Genomic DNA, 20,213 nt, shown 5'->3' on the forward strand with positions numbered 1-20,213 from the left:
CTTTTAAGTTAAACAGCTACAGCCATTTAAGGCTTGAGGGTAATAAAGCTTGAGAGTAATAATGTTAGCTTAGCAAAGGTTTAGATGTATTACTTCATGCATGCTACCATGACAGTAATGCAGCTCTTCGAGTCATTTCTGGTCATTCAAGATATTCGTCCTTTTGCCCATAGAAAGCACCCTACCTCACCTGCTTACTGACATTGTCTTAGCTGATCACAAGATCATTATCAACCTCCATTATTCCTTATTGTATATAAAATACAGAGTTTTATATTTTCCTTTCTTCTTTTTTTGCCATATTCAAAACCTAAATTTGTTTTTGCAGGTGGAATGCAAAGTAATCACGTGTTTGTGCTTTCACCTAGAAGGGTGTGGTCCTGAAAGAAAGAGGTCCCCTAAATATCCCCCACCCTGGTGCTCTTCCTTCTCCCTGGTACCCTGACTACCAGGAAGGCAGCTGCTAGAGCAGCTGGAGAAGTGAGGCAGCCTGTGCTTCCACAGACGGGGGTGCTGCTGCAACAAGGCTTTCAATGCGCCCGTCTTAGGTGAGAGAAGCTAGATCCTGTGCAGCAGCCTGGTAAGTCCTGAGGAGGTTTCATTGCTCTTCCTGCTGCTGCTCTTTGCTTCTCAACAGTGGCTCGCTCTGGGGTCTACAGCACATGCAGCTAACTTGTGCCTCTGCTTATGCATGAGGGTTAAATTAACAACCATAACCCCTATTTGAAGTTCAAAGGTGTATTCAGGATCCTCAAAGCATTTTAACCTTGCCTCTTAAAACCCAATTTACCATGAAATGGGAATTTTGCTGCATTGTTAAACTGCAGAGGAAATCATGCTATAGTAATAAAGCTTATATAAGAGAGAAATTGAAATTAAATGTGTTTTTAAATTTCAAAAAAAAATCAGTCTTTAGGATGACTTAAAAATTGATTTGCCATGTAAAATGTATCTGCATTTTTTTACACAAAACTTGTTTTAAGCAGAAAAGTTTAAAACTTTACTACTTGATGTATTATACATTTTGAACCATATGTATTAAACCATAAACAGTGTAATGTTGTTATAATAAAACCAGCAATAAATTTATAAGTAAAAGCTGAACTACTCTCTATATTAATAGTTATTAAGAAATATGATTATAAAACAGCAGTCCCCAACCCTTCTGGCACCAGGAACCACTTTTGTGGAAGACGATTTTTCCACAGACGGCGGCAGGGATGGTTTCAGGATGAAACTGTTCCACCTCAGATCATCAGGTATTATCATAAGAAGCAGGCAACCTAGATCCCGTATATGCGCAGTTCACAATAGGGTTCACGCTCCTGTGAGAATCTAATGCCACTGCTGATCAAATAGGAGGCAGAGCTCAAGCTGGATTGCTCACTTGCCTGCAGCTCACATCCTGCTACGGACTGGTTCCTAACAGGCCACAGACAGGTACTGTTGGGGGTGGGGGAGGGGTTGGGGACCCCTGATATAAAATGACTCACATATGTATTTTTATCAGTATTTTAGCTATTTTTTCTAGCTGATTCCTTTTCTGCATCTTCCAGGCAGGAAGGAAGTATCTTGAGATTCATGATGACTTCAAGTGGACATAGCGCAGGAGAAATGCTGGATGAGGTCAGGGCAGAGGGACTTTACTAACTGCATGCTTTAAGTCATTTACTGTTTATTTTGCAAGTTGCAATTGTCTCTCAGGAACTAAGAGATCATTGTTGTGACATTCAAAAGTTGTGACATTCTAAGATGACTTGGAGAGAAAAGTTGGAGAAAAGAGAAGGTAATGTTTACAATCTAGCCTGATGAAAAACATGTACCATGTCACTGGTGAAAGCCATCAGCCCCAGAAGTGGAACTGTTTTTCCATAAATGCTAAAGTCCTTACGCCTCCTTTTAAAAGATGCCACAGAATAAGTCCCTCCAATGCTTCAGAACTTTCTTCTGGCTGACCTTCCTCCTTAAACATGGATAATGAGGTTTGGACATGCAGTATGGGGAGAAAAAAAATGGATTAAAGCAAATATTGAGTAAAGAATGGTAGTTCGCTTAACTCAAATGTTTCAAATCAATTCCAGGAAAATGAAAGTCATGTAGATAAAATCCAAAAATATTACCAGCTTCTTCTATTCATAGAAAGTTCGAGGAACAAAAGTGACAAAATCGGTTAATTTAACTTGAGGACCTTCATACATGAGGTAACAGTGTGAATGGAGCACGTTCGACTGACTAGTTTCAATGCAACTAACAATTTAGAAACAATTAAAAGTTAAGAATCCTTCTTGTTCTTGCATTTCCATGTTGTCTCATATCTTCTTCTGGGTCTACAAAGAGGAATACTGAATTAGAGATTATACGGTTCAACAGCGTTCAATAACATAGTCTTAGATGGTTTTATGTAAAGGGGATAATTGATAAGAGAAGAAGATAAATAATCATTTAAATTCCAGAAGCCAGAAACCACAGACGTTTTCCATGATGAACGCTGAGACTCCTCTTGCTTTGCTGTCCAGAGTGTGCTGAGATTACCTCCATGGCCAAAGACATCAGGCTGTTGTCTGATTGGTGTCTTTACTTTCTTTTTCTTCCACAGTTTGATTCATTTTTACAAATACAAAACAAAAAAATTCAGACACAATAGAGATATAATTAAAACTCAAGAGGATAATGTCTGAAGAACGAGTACAAATGGATACAGTTATCAGAGCAAGAAGAAAAGAGACATTAGTGAAGGTTACCAAGTGGTCAAGAGAGCTACATACTCTAATTCAGTTCTAGAGTGATCCTTAGGTTATAGGCATGGAAACAGAGACTCAGAGAAGCAAAGTAACCTTCTCAAGGTTGCACAATAAGTGGCACAAATGTGAAAGTTTATCAATAGTTGTCCGGAAATAATAACTATTACTCTCAGAATAATCTGTTCACTTCCAGTCTAAGACTTGAGTAGAACATTCAAGATTAAAAAGAATACAAAGAAAATGAAAATTATAAAAAGGATTAGAAATCTAGATGTAATTTTAAAGATTAAAGAAGTAGTATAATGTAGGCATATGTGTGTGTGGGAGGGAGAGAGAAAGAGTGACAGAGAGAGAGAGAGAGAGAGAGAGAATGGTAATACATGATTTGCTGCTATTTTGAAGTACATGCGGAGGTTTTTCTTTCAGGGGTCAGTGACCAGGTCTCTTCCACAACCAATAACTAATAAGAATGAGCCAGAAGCCTAAATTGCAGAAACAAGTATTTAGCTGAATTTAAATTACAATTTTTGTATTTTAATACAAAATTAAAATGCAATTTTATACAATTATAACTGATGTTGTAAGTACTGAAAAAAACTACCTGGAATCTCTTTCTCAGTAAACTCCCTAAAAATTACTTTGATAAAACACTATTTAGAAGAAATTGTATGAAATGTATCCAGATATGAAATGATTACCTTAAACAGGTCCTTCCAGCTCAGTGTTTCCATGATTTGTGGAAAAGAACACGTTTTAACAACTACAAATTTTTTACTTCTTGAAGTCAGTTTCATTTCTACTTTGATTTTCCTGAAGAACATGGTACCACTATATTTTCAATTTTATGCCTCAGAACATCTCCGATGTTTTCTGTTTGCAGAATTCATCATTACTAAGTTAGCAAACAGTGAATTTTATGTGACAACACAGAGAATCAGATGATGATAATATAAGCAACACTGATATTGAAACAATGTGTATGTCCTCATTTTCCCAGAAGGCAGAAGAAGTATTTATGTTCTTTCATAATCAAAAGAAGGATTGCAAGGAACTTTCTTGATTATAAAGCAGTAAAGAATCAGGTAATCCTGTATTTATTCAAATGACATAATGACGTGATTTTCAATCCTGCAAGGAGACATTGTTACTAAGTGAAAAATGAGTATTTAAACACAAAATATGAGATTAACTTCAGTCGTGTCTTCTCATGTCCAACTGACTTCTACTGATAATAAGATTTATATGGTCGTAACTCGGATGAAACACACACACACCCACATTCTTGCCTCAGGTAACCTCATGGCTTGGCATAGCTAAAGCAGAGTCTTACCATTATCAAATGTATGGACCAGACACTAATGCTTAGTGTACACTGCAGACACAAAGTTTCTGCATTTAAGAATTCTCCCACCTAGCTTTATTATTTTAGAAAATAATAATAATTACCTAGATTTTGCACCTAAGTTTCTTTAGGTAAGCTATGGTGAAAAAGCCTTATTTAACCAGACTTTCAATTATTTTCAACCAGGTCTGACATCCCCAACATTTAATTAGTAAAAAATATGCAATAAATCCTTAGTCTAGTAAGTTCTGACGATATCTACCTTCCTGCATCTTCCCTCTTTTTCTCAGCTGTTATAAATTGCTATGAATTTTTCCTCAGAACATATTTTGTGGCTGCTAACTATCTGATATCTAAGTTGATTTTCTAACTTGCCACTGTTTCTACATACACTCTGTTGGATCCTGGAAATGTTCTCTTTCATGCTGGTCTTTGAATATTCTTTCAAAGAGGCAAACTTATAATGAAGGCATATGCTACCAAGACAATAACAGACCTCCTACTTTATGCAACAAAGGCTCACCCAGGGCCTCTCAAACAAGCCAATGCATGCTATTGCTGCTTTTGCCAACGCTGGCTAGAAAAGGGTATCTCTACTGAAGGAACAAGTCAGGAGATGTTCGTGAATATACAGAATGAGTTGTCAACCTAAGAAAACCTATTAAAGTTTATTAAAAAAAAAAATGAAACTACTACCAAAGGAGCTAAGAGAATTTTTAAAAATCTCATTCCATCTATTAGTCAATCAAAATAACTATGTTTTAATGATTAACAAAAATTAAACTTGAAAAGGTTTCTGTTTTTGTTTTTGTTTTTTTGTGTGTGTGTGTGTGTATTTAAGTTAATGGTTAAGAGTTCAGGCTTTGGAGACATACTACATACTTGAGTTCAAATCCCCGTTTCCCAACTTACTAACTTTATGGTTTGGGGCAAGTTTCTTAATCTCTCTGAACATCTCTGGACTATTACTAGGAAGATAATAATAGCTTCTATTTCACACTGTTTCTGTAAAGTTACAAGAATGCACTTTGAGCATAGTAAATGCTCATAAAGATTTGTTTTCATTTTTTTTCTGTATTTTAAATCTTCAAGATGAACTCAATCATCTCAAAGTTAAGAGTTCTGATGTACAAACTACTGAAACCACAGAATCTCAAAATATCCCTATCCCTATTGTATGATCCAAAGCCCTCCTTTTGTATGGATGCTTTAATTGAGGCTGAGAAGTAACTCAGGGATCAATTTCAGAGTTAAGAATTGGCTAGGCTGATTCTCTTTCTGCTACTGCCACCACAATATGTCTTTTTTATTAATTTTTTGCCTTAGCCACAAGGATTGTCCTAGTCTTCTCAGCACTGGAAATTTCGATGAATACACAGTCCAATGGAGATGTGCCAGTTCATAACAAATTGTTATCTTGTATACCCAAACTGATCAGAATCACCAGATGGTTGCCATTTTTCAGTTCAGCTTCCTTGGAAAAGTGAGTTTAGGTTTCTAAATGAAGACTTGAATTCCCGTGTTCAGGGGGATATCGAATGTGACAGGGTCGTGTAGGTTGTTTCTATCATGTTGCAATAGGGTCATGGGCAGAATGGATGGCTTCTTTCTTCCCCAAAGAATACTTACTATGTAATTTCTACCAGCTAGATGGGACAGCCAGATGGCTCTGGGGAAAAAAAAACAGTTATTTGAAAACGAGCATGAAAAGAATGACGCTAATCGACCCCACTTCCATTGGATATATATTTTACTGTTACTAGAATAGTGACAAACTGCATGAAAAAAGACCACATTTTATGTTCAGTTTCTATATGATTTATGGATCATTATCACTGCTGGGCAAGTGAAAAATGAGCTTATTTTTCATAATAAATATTATTTTAAAATATTATCAAAAAAATGAGCAAATGCCAGCTGACCCATCATAAAATGGAAGGAAGTGAAATCCGTCTTTACCTTTGCATGTTTATTCTTTATTTCTAGCACATGACATGCCTAACGTCTTCATATTCACTGTTACCTGCTTCCTCTAAAAACTGGCCATAACTCGTTGATAAGTTTTTTAATATTTGAGAAATTAATTCACAGTAAGGTATAAATCACAAAAAGCACTTTGTTACTTCTCTCTGAAGTGTGTGTCTTTAATGTTTAGAATATTTGTTGACTGCACAAACAAAGTGAATTTTCATTATCATTGAGCAATAGGTTAGGAGGTAAAGCAACTGGACAACTCACACTGTCCAACATCCCTCCAATTGCACATTTCACATCTGTCCGTGTAGACCACTTCTATGCACCTGGGACTCAGGCCTCACATTCTGACCCACTGAGCATCCTCTGTAGACTCAAGATTTCAAATATTGAAAATTCTGGGGTATAGAGTAGACTGATTCTCCCGCAGTGTCAAACAATGAAAACTTGCTGTGGCAATTTTATGAACCATACAGCAATTCTTCACATGAGGTTTTACATGGATTTCACATTATCCAACTCTGAATCTTTTCTGTAATTCTGTTCTGCTTAACCTGTTGTCATCAACTTTACTACTTACTTTAATGTTCTAATCCCACAGTTAAGAAAGAAGTACAATGATACACTTTCTTCCTCTCTCATACCCATAAGAGAATTAATCATAAGCAGTCTTTGTTGACTGACTTAACTTTATTGTAGCTGATTTTGCATAAAATGGGTGTAACCCTCTCCAAAGGTATAATGTCATTCACATATTGTTCCAGCTGAAGAGACGGCCATTGGGAGGAGGAAGACATTACAGTAAATGTGCAGAAGAGTGCCTAGCTAAGTAAGGGGTCAGCTTTCAAGATACACAGTAATGTTCATAGTCAGCACAATCATTTTTCAAAATTTTAACCACAATTGTCCTCAGACAAGTTGAAAAGGGTCATTGTGAGCATTACATCTAAACTATCTAGAGCAATTTTTTTCCCATTGCCTTCTTTGTGTCAAACTTTTTTTGCTTAATCAGTTTACTTAATCTTTAAACATATCTCTGTCTCATAAAACCTCCACTTGAAGTGAGAATTAGAAGAGGTGATATAACTCAATCTAGGTCTACTAAAAAAAAAAAAAGGCTATATAATTTGAACAAAATGGGTTTAAAAACAAATATTTTCAGCCAGGTGCGGTGGCTCACGCCTGTAATCTCAGCACTTTGGGAGGCCAAGGCGGGTGGATCACGAGGTCAGGAGTTCGAGACCAGCCTGACCAACATGGTGAAACCCCATCTCTACTAAAAATACAAAACTTAGCCAAACATGGTGTCATGTGCCTGTAATCCCAGCTACTCAGGAGGCTGAGGCAGGAGAACCACTTGAACCCGGGAGGCAGAGGCTGCAGTGAGCTGAGATTGTGCCACTGCACTCAGGAGGCAGAGGTTGCAGTGAGCTGAGATTGCCCCACTGTACTCCAGCCTGGGCGAGAGAGCAAGACTAAGACTCTGTCTCAAAAAAAAAAAAATTTTTTTTCCTGAAATTCTAGACATCCAGAGACAACGTTTTGGTTCTCTTCTATTATAATATCTGAAAGACTACTTCAACTCTCCAGTTCCCTGGCTGTGTACAGATAACTAAGTTAATTAAATTATTATTTATCATGTTATGGGGTTTTCAATTACTTTTTCTACAGAAGTAAAGTTACTAGACAGAAATAATTTGCCATTCACAATATCTAACCTGGGATTCAAAAATAACCATATCGTAATTGTAGTCAGCACCGTTCATGAAGTACGTCCTCCAAAATAGATGACATTCACAAGCTCACACCCTCAGATGGAGAAGCCCTGTGATCAAGGCTAAGGTTCCCATCTCCTTCCCTGACGGAACCCATGTTCTTCCTCAACCTGAGAAGAATAGCAGCACACAAGTGGGTAAGTTTATTATTGAATAGCCTTAAATGTGCTCCAATCATTTTAACAAAGTAAATCATTCACAAATTTCAGATTGCTACTATTAACAAATGAGTATGCTGACTGAAATTTTCAAGCCACCACCAAAAAGACTAATTTGTAAAGTAAATTAAAATAAATAATTTAATTACTTTAAATCCTTGTTTTTTCTTTAGAATGAAAATCATGTACTTTTGAAATTCTGTATCTCTCAACCAAAGTACTTACCATTATCATTCTAGGTCATTTGGAAGGATTTTTAAACCCACTGTTTTACTTCCGGGTTCACTCTCCAAAGCTACTGCATTGCTTCTATGTCACTTTTTCCTTGCACATAGAATGTCATTGTCTATCTACGAATGAATGAAATAATTGCCAAAAACCAGTTTTGTTTGTTTTTTCTGTCTTCTGAGGGTTTTTATTTATTTATTTATTTCTGTGTATCTCCCTAAGCTCATTAGTCACAACGGGTCCGTGTGGTGGTTTCTGTCTGACACTCAGTAAGTACTGCTGTGCCTGCCCTAAAACCCTGCAAGCCCTGTCCTGCTGGTGATGGATTCCAGTCCAGGACTGTTGTTAGCAACCGAGGACTCCCCTGCTCTCTTTCTTTGCTATTTCCCTTATCTTTCCAAGAACCTCCATAAACAAAACCTAGGGTGAAACCAAAAGAATAGAATTGTCATGAGTAGATAAAATCAGCTTTCCCCAGTGTTGCACTCCTTTAGTGAATGCACACTCTGTTCATTTCCAGGGAGAAGGAGGATTTTTCGTGTTGTTAATGCTTTCTTCCTTGGTTCGCCCTGCAAGGAAGGGAGCCTTAAAGCAGAGGAAGAACACAGCAGCGTTCTCCACTGGCCTCTGAACTCCTCCACTTCACCCCGTCCCAGCAGTCTTGGCAATGCCCAGCCTTGATGAAATTGTGAGGTAGAGCAGTTTTGTCCGCAGTGAGCCAGGCCTCCCATCACACCCCCGTCCCGCTTTGGTGACAGTCACTCGTGTCTTTCCACGAATCCAATGTTCTCTTCTCCTTTTCCCCTTTACCCTCATTTTACTGTCTGTCTCTCTCTCTCTTCCAAAATAACCTTGAAATTTTCTTCACTTATTCATTTATTTACACATTCGGCTGGGATTTACTAAAGGCCTACAACTGGGCCAGGCACTGTTTTATTTGCAGGATACATGGCAGTTCACAGGGAAAAATCCCAGCACTTACAAAGTTTACATCCTAGGGAACGGCAACAGATAAGAAAGAAGTTAAAACACAGTCTTTTAGAAGAGAAAAAGAGGATGGGGAGCTCTGGGCACGGGTGGGTGGCAGGGTGGGGGACGGGGGTAATTACAATTTTAAAAATCATTGGTCAGGGAATGTCCTTACTGAGAAGGTCACATTTGAGCGGAGAAAAGTGAAGAGTGATGGAAAAGACCTTGTATGTTTCTGGAGCAGATCCTTCCAGGGAAAAGGAACCGCAAATGCAAGCCTCCGAGGTGAGGAGTGCCTGGTGAACCTGTGGCATTAGACTAAGATGTAAGTAACTGACAATGGATCAGCATGTTGCCCTCCCAGTAATACGCACTCCAAGGAAGCCTTCTGCTGAAGGAATGCCGACATTACTTAGTGAATGGGAGAGGCCTTATGTTGGGGCCTCCAGGCCTTGCTGGGGTTTCCCAGGCAGTTGCCTGTTTCATAATTGCCTTAACCCATCATTATTATATTCTGATAACATTTTTAAACTAGTGTGACTTCATTCAAAAAAGACTGCATGAGATGTGTTCAACACCCTACTGATTCCCAAGAATAGAGCATTTTGTTTCCTCTACTGCACCAAATCCTATTCTGCAACTATCATTGCCTTTCCCTAATTCTCCTGTACCTCATGAACAATGTTAACAATTTCCTTAAAACAGCTTGGCTCAGAGACTTTGCATCCAAAGCAGTCAGTCCATGTATACTGACTCACCAGGAGGAACACGTGGGGAAAGCTCAGTGAGATACTGTGACTCACGGCACTGGGACTCTCACTCTTTCGGGATGTTGACGTCTGTGGCTGTGATCTCAGGGCTGCCTATTTTTGCTCCCCCAGAATGTGGGGACTGTTCATTAAGGACGTGCTGGCTTCTCTGTGCTAGAAAATAGGGCTTCCAGTCTGCTGGGCTTTATTATCCTATGAGTTCTAACTGGGAAAGTCAACAGAATTTTTCCCACTCTCTTATTAGAGGCCTCCTCCACCCCCAAGTTGGCCAAGTTCTCGCTACCTAAGGCAGAAGCAGCTCTTGGTCCATCTAACTGGAGAGTCCATAAGAATTTCAAGGTCCTGACTCCAAATGTCGGTGCTGTCATCCATGCCTTGTCTTACATGGTACAGGACCATGGGTCTTTCTCCAGGATTGAGGGGAAGGACGATCCTCTCCCATTTCTCCATGGCCAATGTAACGAACTGTCTATTCTTAGCTGGCCCCTGAGCTCCTCCAGCTTCATTTACCCTGTCTGTCTTCCTCCTGACCACACTCAATTCCAGGAGTATCCTGGATACTTAGACCTTTTTTCATTTCTTTTCATGAAGCTTTTTTTATGGAATGGAAAGTTACAGTTTCTAACCTAAACCTTTTCCTCTGAAACTTAAACATATTTCCTCTTAAAGAAGCAATAGGAATATATTCCTTACAGAAATGATTTTTAGGACTTTAACATTCTTTTTCTGATACTGTCACTTTATTCTTTTTTTTTTTTTTTTTTTTGAGACGGAGTTTCACTCTTGTTGCTCAGGCTAGAGTGCACAGGTGCAATCTCGGCTCACTGCAACCTTCACCTCCCAGGTTCAAGCAATTCTCCTGCCTCAGCCTCCCAAGTAGCTGGGATTACAGGCATGTACCATCACGCTCAGCTAATTTTTTATATTTAGCAGAGATGGGGTTTCACCATGTTGGTTGGGCTGGTCTTGAACTGCTGATCTCAGGTGGTTCACCCACCTAGGTCTCCCAAAGTGCTGGGATTACAGGCTTGAGCCACCGCACCTGACCACTTTATTCTTTACTAAGTTAAATATTCCCAGTACTTTCAGCCTTTTGTTATAGATCTTGTTTAATCATCTTTGTATGTGTGATATTGTCCTCAGTGCCTAGTTCAGTTCTGTTTATAGATGTTTTACATAGATATTTCCATAAGATGTTGTCAATCTGGACCTAGAAAAACATCAAAATAATAGTTGATCTTTCCTGGATACTTATACCTCTTAACTGTCAGTCAGGCCACTCTACAACCCTGACTTACACCTATCAGCTGCCATCCTTATTCTGCCCTGGGCTGCAGTGTTACAGATAACACATGTACACAAACTAACATGTGTGCGTGTGTGTGCAAATGCATGTACACACACATATCACAGACCAACATTTTCTTACCAGAACCTCTGCTAATTCACCCACAGTGGATATTCCAAATACTTTTCCTCATAATATTCCTTTTTCAGTTAAAATTAATCCCTTTCTGTGTGGTCTTACTTCAACAAATCTTAATTGATCATCTGATATGTACTGGATGCTGAGGGTTGGGCCCACTGTGAATATCATATGGCCTCTGCTCTCAAAGAAGGAACAGCTTTGAGAAAAAGAAATGGGTGGAGTAGTAGACGTGGATAAAATAACCATAAACTACAATGTGATTGCTGCTATGCAGGTTGTGTGAGTCATCTGGGATAGAGTCACAGAGTACTGAAGGAGAGGTAAGTAACTAGACACGGAGAGCACGGAAAAAGGAATAGAGGATGCCACTCAGGTCCTAGCATGAGTGGCCAAGTTCACAAGGCTGCCATTGACTGAGTGGGGCATATGAGGAAGTAGCAAGCTTGCACTGGAGAGATAGTAAAGAGAGGATGTATTAATCTGTTCTCGTGCTGCTAATAAAGACATACCTGAAACTGGGTAATTTATAAAGGAAAGAGGTTTAGTAAGCTCACAGTTCTATGTGGCTGGGGAGGCCTCACAATCGTGGCAAAAGAGAAGCAAAGACATGTCTTACATGAAGGGAGACAAGAGAGAATGACAGTCAAGCGAAAGAGGAAACCCGTTATAAAACCATCAGATCTTGTGAGACTTATTCACTACCATGAGAACAGTATGGGGGAAACTGCCCCCATGATTCAATTATCTCCCACCAGGTCCCTCCCACAAACCATGGGAATTATGGGAGCTAAAATTCGAGATGACATTTAGGTGGGGGACACAGCCAAACCATATCAGAGGGAAAGCTTTTTTGTCAATATGCTGTTTGATATCCCTACAAAATTATTATGAAAGTGTGAGGTTCCCATGAAATATCCAAGTAGTGATGTCCCATAATTCAAGCTTGAGAAAGCAAGCTAAGTTTACACAATGGAAGTGACCACAGAATCATACCTGCTACTAAGTAAGAAGAAAAGAAGCAAAGTACAGAACTCAGAAGACACACACATTTTACAAGTAGCAAAGGGTAAGAAATGGATTGAGAAAGAACAGCCAGTGAGATGGGAACAAAATAAGGTGACTATTTCTGCTACCCAAATCTATTCGCAATGCAGTTGTCCTTTCTCATTTCAAATGACTTGCTAGGCTTTTCTAATTGGATTTTGTTCTAATGTCTCAAACTCAACATGTTTTTACCAAAAGAGAAGTTTTTACTTCTGATTTCCCTTTTTGTGTCATCATGATGAAAAGAAAGCTTTTTTCACAGCTGAAGCGAAAGCCCTGACTCTTCATCAACAGCGTCTATGCTTTGAGTTCCTCTGCCCAGGCAGGTTCAACACCTGGTTCACAATTACTCATCCTTTAAGCATCACTTCACCAAACTTCCTCTAAGAAGCCTTTTCTAATCCCATAGTCCAAAGTGTGAGGTGGGAAACTTCTTCATTGTTCATATTATACTGCATGTGTAGTTCTACCACAGCGGTTATATTATTTTATTTTGTAAGTAATTATAGTTATATTATTTTATAAGCACGTATTCTTGTTTCTTTGGATACAGGAAAACATTTAATTTTGCATTCCCAATAAAATGAAAATTAAATGTTTGTTGAACAGGGACAAGGTAGATATTGAATAAACTAGTAGAACTAAACCAAAAAACAGATTCCTCCTTGTACTTCCCTTCTCAGATTACCTGGGAGTATTTCATATTTTGTCCTGTGCCCATACGCCCTTTAGTAATCAACATTCTATGAGTAATCCTCCTGACCATGATAACCTTTTTTTATAACAGTTACACAACTCTATGATTTGTTTATAAGGCATTTTAAAAGGATAGCAACCAGATTTAGCTCTCACCTCTGAAACATTAAATCTAATACATATACTCATGAAATTTTCACTGGAATTAAGTAGTCAGCCACTTATCAGACCTTTAGCAAAGAACTGTCCATTTTTAAAGTAATATTTAATGCTAGGATGTGTTGGGAATAAGGAGGAAGTGTTAGTAGAAAAGAGATATATTAATTTTCATTGATCTTTCTGAAACCCTTTAAAGTATTTTTTGTTTTAGATCATATTAAAGAGGTGATTTTAATGAGCTAGTCACTTGAAGATTATTCTCATCTGTGTATGTGTGTGAAGCAAAGTATTCTGGAAAACATAAATTCAGGTAGATATTTTTAATAGATCTAGATGTTAAAGGTAATTATTGTTTGCATAAAATATGTTTTGAACCAATCCATTCTAAATGTCTTAAGAAAAGTACATTTACCATAATGTTCAACTAACTTAGGGGAGGAAAACATGAAAGTTAAAATTTTCACATCCTATTAACACTTCAATTTATTGTAAACAAATCCTTAGTCCTCTGTTGGTAATGGTTACATTTATTTTTGTGCACAGAGATGTACAAAAGAGATTTATTCTAACCCCAGCATAAAGAAGTTAGGAGCCAGAGGGATAGCTGTGAAACATCTGATTCTCAAGAAGTCCCTTCAGCTCCCTGAGTCATAAGTTTTAGATTTTTTAAAGTAGAACTAATTCAGGAGTGACATTTATGGCATTGGATGACATATTGGCACCTTCTCTCAAAGTCCTGGGGAAAATGTCTTATAGAAGGAATACTACCTTGAAACTAACTTTGACAGCCTTCAGGGGAGGTTGAAAATACAACAGAAATAAAGTTTGCATTGGCTATTTCTCCTTCTGGAAGCTACGATTATCTTCATTGCTGAATAGAAACCGAAGTCTTAATAACGAAGCATAAATACTTCTCTATAGGACTCAATTGCAAGGGCACAAATGTAAGGCAGGACTGACATATAGTTTCCTACAATTATTTCTGCAAGTGATTTGGTAAAGCCTCACTTCTTAAATCAGGAGTGCTCCCAGCATAATGGCAAATGAGAAGTGTCACCAAGGTGTGCTAATACCCCCATCTAGCTCAAGAGAAAGCAGTGGAAATTGAGACGTATTTTCTCCAGATTCAATTATGTAAAAAAGTTTACTGAGAGTATCCCACAGTACACAGCACAGGTTGGGGCACTTCTGAGCAGAGTGATGAGCTAAGTCCTCAACTAATTCAGCCACTGTCACTTAAGTAACTGCATGAGAAAATCTACTCAGTAGCTAAGCCCCAAACATATGGACAATGTGCTTCTCTCAGCTCAAATAGGCAGTGGTCCTTGGGGGCCTGGGAAGAAAGAGTGTAAAGAGGAAGTGGTTACCTTACTAGATCTTGAAGATTGGCACTTGGGAGAGAAGAGTGGGAGATGCTGCCAGAGGGAGAGGGGGCACTTTGGACCACAGAAGGAACTCTACTATTTGAGCCAAATTTAATGCCCAACCTCTCTTTCTAGTCTCCAAATAACCCTTTATGCTTATATAGGGGTGGGAAAAAAGTTAAATGTTACATTTGAACTCAGTTGAACATGGACACAAACAATGGTCATCAAGTCCTGGAACAGGTGGTGTGAGCCCCTTGAGGAATTCATCCAGCACTGTTTTGAAGAAATCTTTATTTCAATCTATACCTATACATTAGTTATTGAAAAACAACAGACAATTGCAAAAACAAGTTGACCTTTTGTGTTACTTGAGCCCAGTCGTGAAGGGCCCTTGTGACTGGGCCTCATGCCAAATGACTGGTTACAGTCCCAGACTGCACCGAAGCTTCATGAGACATCTCCTTGTCAGTGTACGGATGAGTGGCCGACTCTGGAGACCAGGCTGTTGCTTCCCAGTCTGGTGATGAATCTTCCATAGTTGAGGTAATGTAAATATATATACACACACACATATATACATATACATATATATTTATCTTTTCCCTTCTCTCCTTCCCATTGCAATTTGCTTATTATATCAATTTGCTTATTATATCATTGGCTTATTATATCATTTGTTTATTATATCTGCATTGGGATAAAGGTTGTTTACTGTTAAAAGTATTGTGCATGCCTTCTCCCCTCACAGGTCTCCCACACAAAACATTTTTATGGTCACGAACAGGATCCAAAAGCAAAAGCATGTCATTTTTCCACCACAAGGATCAGGCTGGGAGGTCCCCATATCCCGGGATGAGAACTCACCGACTTCTCCTCCTTGGTCACTGAGTGATCCAATGGACCTGGACTGTGTGAAAATTGGGAATCTAAATTAGTGCATTTTGAGCCATTGGCTGTGCATGAGGTGCTGCAGGGAATCCCAGTTGGTAAAGAAGAAACTGAGGGAATTTTCTGGCGTGGATGGTGCTTGCTTACTGCTTATAAGTTAATGTATCAAGATAGGGACTGGTTGCTACAAGAGAAATGTAAGCTGGAAAAGGAAAACGCTAATCTGACTTCCAGACTCACCCTGGCCCAATGCCAGGCCTATGTCTTGACTAATCAGGCTCAAAGCTATCAGACTATTGCTAAAAAAAGCAGTTGTTCAAGTGGCCCAGTCAGTGTAAAACTGAAAAACTAGTGAGCTGGGGATTGGAGCAGGTAAAACCCAGCTTCTGTCTCAAGAACGGGAAATTAACCCCAGTAAAATTCAAGGACCTGCACACATTGTAAAATGTCTTGGCATCCTATGGAATGCAGGGAAATAGTCCATTTTACCAAAGGCTAAGCTAAAATACTAGAATTTGCAACTCCTACCACTAAAAAGGAGGCCCAGAAATTTATTGCCTTGCTTGGATTCTGGAGACATTATATTCCCCACTTGGGTAACATTTTACAACCTCTGCATGCAGTCACTAGAAAAGGCTATGACTTTCACTGGGGAGAGGAAGAGAGCATGGCTTTTGAACAAGCTAAACAAGCAGTGCAACTGGTCCTGGATCTATGACCCATATGGGATGGGCCAGCAGAACTGCAAGTAACTGTCCTAGATCAACATGCTAATCACAGCCTTAGCAGAAACAAGATGGGAAGACAGTACCTGTGGGGTTTTGGACCTGAAAACTGCCAGAGGATGGCAAAGCTTATACACCTTTCTAGAATCAATTGTTAGCTTGCTATTGGGCTTTGCTGGAATGGCGCACCTCTGCTTCAACCATGATGTCTTTATGAGGCCTGAAATTCTTATCATGACTTGGATCATGAGTTCCCCCAAAGCTCACCGGATAGGGCACGCCCAAGAAAGTAGCATCATCAAATGGAAATGGTACATACAAGACCAGGCTAAGCCAAAACCAAAGGGGGTATCACTTTTACATGAGGATATACAAAACTTGCCAGCTCAGGAAACCACCAAGCAAGTCCTACAGATAGAGAAGGAAACCTCCCCCATCCAATGGGGCAAATCCTTTAAAGAACTAAGCCCAGAGGATCAGAAACATGCTTGGTTTACTGATGGATCCGATGGGATACATTGATGGGACCCGATGCTAGAAGGCGATGGCTCATAACCCTGTTAAAAAGCATAAGAATTTCTGATAAAGGAAGGGGTGGGAGCAGCCAGTTGGCTGAACTAGTAGTGGTCCTCTGAGCTATTCAGGAGAAGGCCAGAGGGATTTGTCACTTGAATACCAACTCTTGGTCAGTAGCAAATGTTCTTCCTACCTGGATGCCCCAATGGCAACAAAACAAATGGTTAATTGGGAACAAAGAGGTTTGGGGTAAACAATACGGGGAAGATATCTGAATCCTGGCACACACTACCATTATCACTATTTTCCATGTTGATGCTCATGTGTCTCTGTTTTCTCTTGAAAGACTATTTCATCAGCAGGCAGATCAACAGGCCAAAATTTCCACCATAATTGCAAACTTGAATGCGGATGAATGGATTACAACATGTTCAAGACTTGCAATGAGAGGCTTTATAATGTATGGTATAATTGATAGTGATTACCAGGGCGAGTTAAACGTCATTTTACACAATACCACTCCAGATTCTTTTGCTATAAAACCTCAGATGCTGGTTGCTCAATTGTTAGTGGAACCTTGTCAACAATTACCCCCGAGGAAATCTCTGCCCCAACAGAGGCTACATACAGAACTGGGAAATTCAGATCCTGGAGCCAAAATCCTGGAGCCAAAATTTGGGTACAGTATTCATCAGGTCCCACCCTTAAGACTGGTGACCTTGTAGCTATAGGAGCAGAAAATGAAGCAGAGTCCAATTTCCTAAAGATGAGAAACAATATCATATTTCCCTCTGTTATCACAGGGAATAACCTATCTACTAATGGTCAGCACCTGTGTCTTTGTGTCTGAGGCCAAGATTAAATTCATCAACTGGGTAGCCACCGCTGCAGAAGAAACCAACCGCAGTCTATGTGGGCTATGCGTTGAGTTGCTGGAGGCCGCTGGGAATGGGCTACCTTGGAGAATCCTCCCTGCTAACATTTCTGAATGACTATGTCGCTACAAATGGGACCACAACAACAACACTTGCAATCCAACCTGGACTTTCTTTGACCAAACCAAGGCTTGGTGCTCTGGGGTTTCTACTGCCAGACACTGTCAACACATGCTCCAAATCAACATTATCCCCAGTGAAACACAATCTCTTTCCTATTTTCATAACACACGAGTACACTATGATTACAGTAACTCCATTGCTGTCCCCTGGGGGGCCCTCTGCGTATGCGGATCCTATGGGTGGCAATACCTGCCCCCACATTGGATGGGGAAGATGCACTTGGGGATGGCCATTAATTCCATTCACCATCCGGGATAATATTGCCCTCCCCAGTAATCTAGATGCTCACAAACATCCCTGGTTATGAGTGCACCCGACTCCCTAGAGGTGGTACCCTATCACAGCATTCTCCCCTGCGGCCGATGTAATCCTGCTTCAGCAACAAATTAAAATATTAAGCTTACTTCTAAGAAAAGCTCTTAATGATAGTAGCACTGGACGTATGTTGTTACCAGATGAATCTGCTCAGCTGCGTACTGTTGTGTTGCAAATGGAATGGCATTAGATACGCTTACTGCAACCCAAGGAGGGGTTTGCGCCTTACTGCATACTGGATGTTATGGGTATATCCCTGACGATTCTCACAATATTACTCTCCTTGCAAAGCCATGGTGGGTGTGGTTATTAATTTTGCTTTTCATTCTCCTGTGTTTACCCTGTATCTGTAATCTAGATCAACTATGCCTTCCCCATGTATCTGTAGGGGTATTATCCTGCAGTTGATTATCAAATTGAAGCTGACTGTGGAGGAAAAGTTAAATATTAAATGTGAACTCAACTGAACATGGACAGGAACAATAGTCACCCAGTCCCGGAACAGGTGGTGTGAGCCCCTTGAGGAATTCATCCAGCTCTGTTTCAAAGAAATCTCTATTTAATCTATTCCTATTTGTTAGTTGTTGATAAACAACAGACAATCGCAAAAACAAGTTGACCTTTTTGTGTTCCTTGAGCCCAGTCGGGAAGGGCCCTTGTCACTGGGTCTCATGCCAAACAACTGGTTACACAAAGAGCTAGGGTCCCAGAGCATGCAGAAACTTCATGAGAATCCTCTGTAGTCTGGTGAGTGCAGTGTCCGACTCTGGAGCCCAGGCTGTTGCTTCCCGGTCTGGTGGCAAATCCTCCACAGTCTGGTGAGTGTAAATATAAATATATCTTTTCCCTTCTCCCCTTCCCATTGCAATTTGCTTAGTATATCATTCGCTTATTATATCCGCATTGCCATGTAATTGGGATAAAGGTTGTTTACCCTTAAAGGCATTGTGTGTGTGTGTCTTTTCTTCTCCCTTGCCGGCACAGAACAATAGGCTCGTCAGCTACTTCCAATCGTTACATTTCTTAGAAGTTTCCTAATCCGGAGCTGATTCTAGTGTTTGGATGCCCATACTAAGTTTCTGCTTTTCAAGAAGATTTCAATGTAACATCTTACCTCGCAATCATACTGTTCTAATTTTAACAATTATTTATTGAACGCTTAAGTTCTAGGCACTGCAGAATGCTTTACATAAGGTTTTCCAATTTCGTTCTCAAAACATCCCTGTGCGTTGGTCGGTATTAATCCCATTTGACAGATATGGAAACTGAGGCCCAAAGAGGCTAGTCCAGGCCACCCAGCTAGTTACTCTTGGAGCGGGGCCTCTGATCTAGCTAGTGGTGTAAAAGAATTTGTAAATCATATCAAAGAGTATATATATTTTTCGTAAAACCCAGAGTTTTCTCCCAGGCCAAGAATTGGCCTTTTTGACCTCTGGTGATTGTTTCTCCCCGAGCCAGATAAGCTGCAAACCTGCTGGAAGCAGTTAAGGGCCGTAGGGAAGAGCAGCCTTTGCGGAGACAGCCATCTGAAATTCTGCTCCACAACCTCCGCTCCCTGAGAGGGGGCCGAACGCACCGCGGTCGCAGCTTCCCTGAGAACGCGGGTCCCCATGTCACCAGTGCCACCTGCGCTCCAGGCCCAAAGCACAATCACAAAGCGCGGGACCTTTGGGCGGTGCTGGGAGTCCTGGCCCCGCAGCCACTGGGCAGGTTAGTTCCGCAGGACTCTGCTCGGTGGAGCTTTTGTCCTTGGGCCGGGGCCCTGCAATCCGCGCGCTACCAAGGTCGAGCCCCTCCAGGAGGTTCCCTCCTCCCGCCATTCTCCAGAGAGGAGGGGGTCGGGAAGGAAAGAACGGCGGGGCGGGGCCAGCCACCCACAGTCCCCAACCCAAGAACGTCACGGTCCCAGGTGCGAGTGCGAGGGGGCGGGAGTCCACCCCGCGCCTCCCTCCTCTGCGGAACTCCCGACCTCTGTAAGAGCGGCCCGGGCCGGCCCCCGGCTCCATTTTCTCGCAGCGGCCCCACCTGGAGCCGCGCCTTAGGGCTGGGCTGGGCCGCG

General features: G+C 40.5%; 1 protein-coding gene across 1 annotated transcript in view; it reads left to right on the forward strand.

The window, feature by feature from the left end:
• Positions 1 to 12,355: 12,355 nt before the first annotated feature.
• Positions 12,356 to 20,213, forward strand: part of DSG2 (desmoglein 2) — a 70,052-nt gene continuing 62,194 nt past the window's right edge. The window contains exons 1-2 of the mRNA XM_011933296.1: positions 12,356 to 12,452; positions 19,639 to 20,197. Of these exons, the coding sequence (XP_011788686.1) occupies positions 12,356 to 12,452; positions 19,639 to 20,197 (656 nt within the window). The remainder of the gene's footprint in view (positions 12,453 to 19,638; positions 20,198 to 20,213) is intronic.

The sequence above is a fragment of the Colobus angolensis genome, unplaced genomic scaffold, assembly GCF_000951035.1.
Source record: "Colobus angolensis palliatus isolate OR3802 unplaced genomic scaffold, Cang.pa_1.0 Scaffold125, whole genome shotgun sequence".
In the NCBI taxonomy this organism is placed as follows: domain Eukaryota; kingdom Metazoa; phylum Chordata; class Mammalia; order Primates; family Cercopithecidae; genus Colobus; species Colobus angolensis.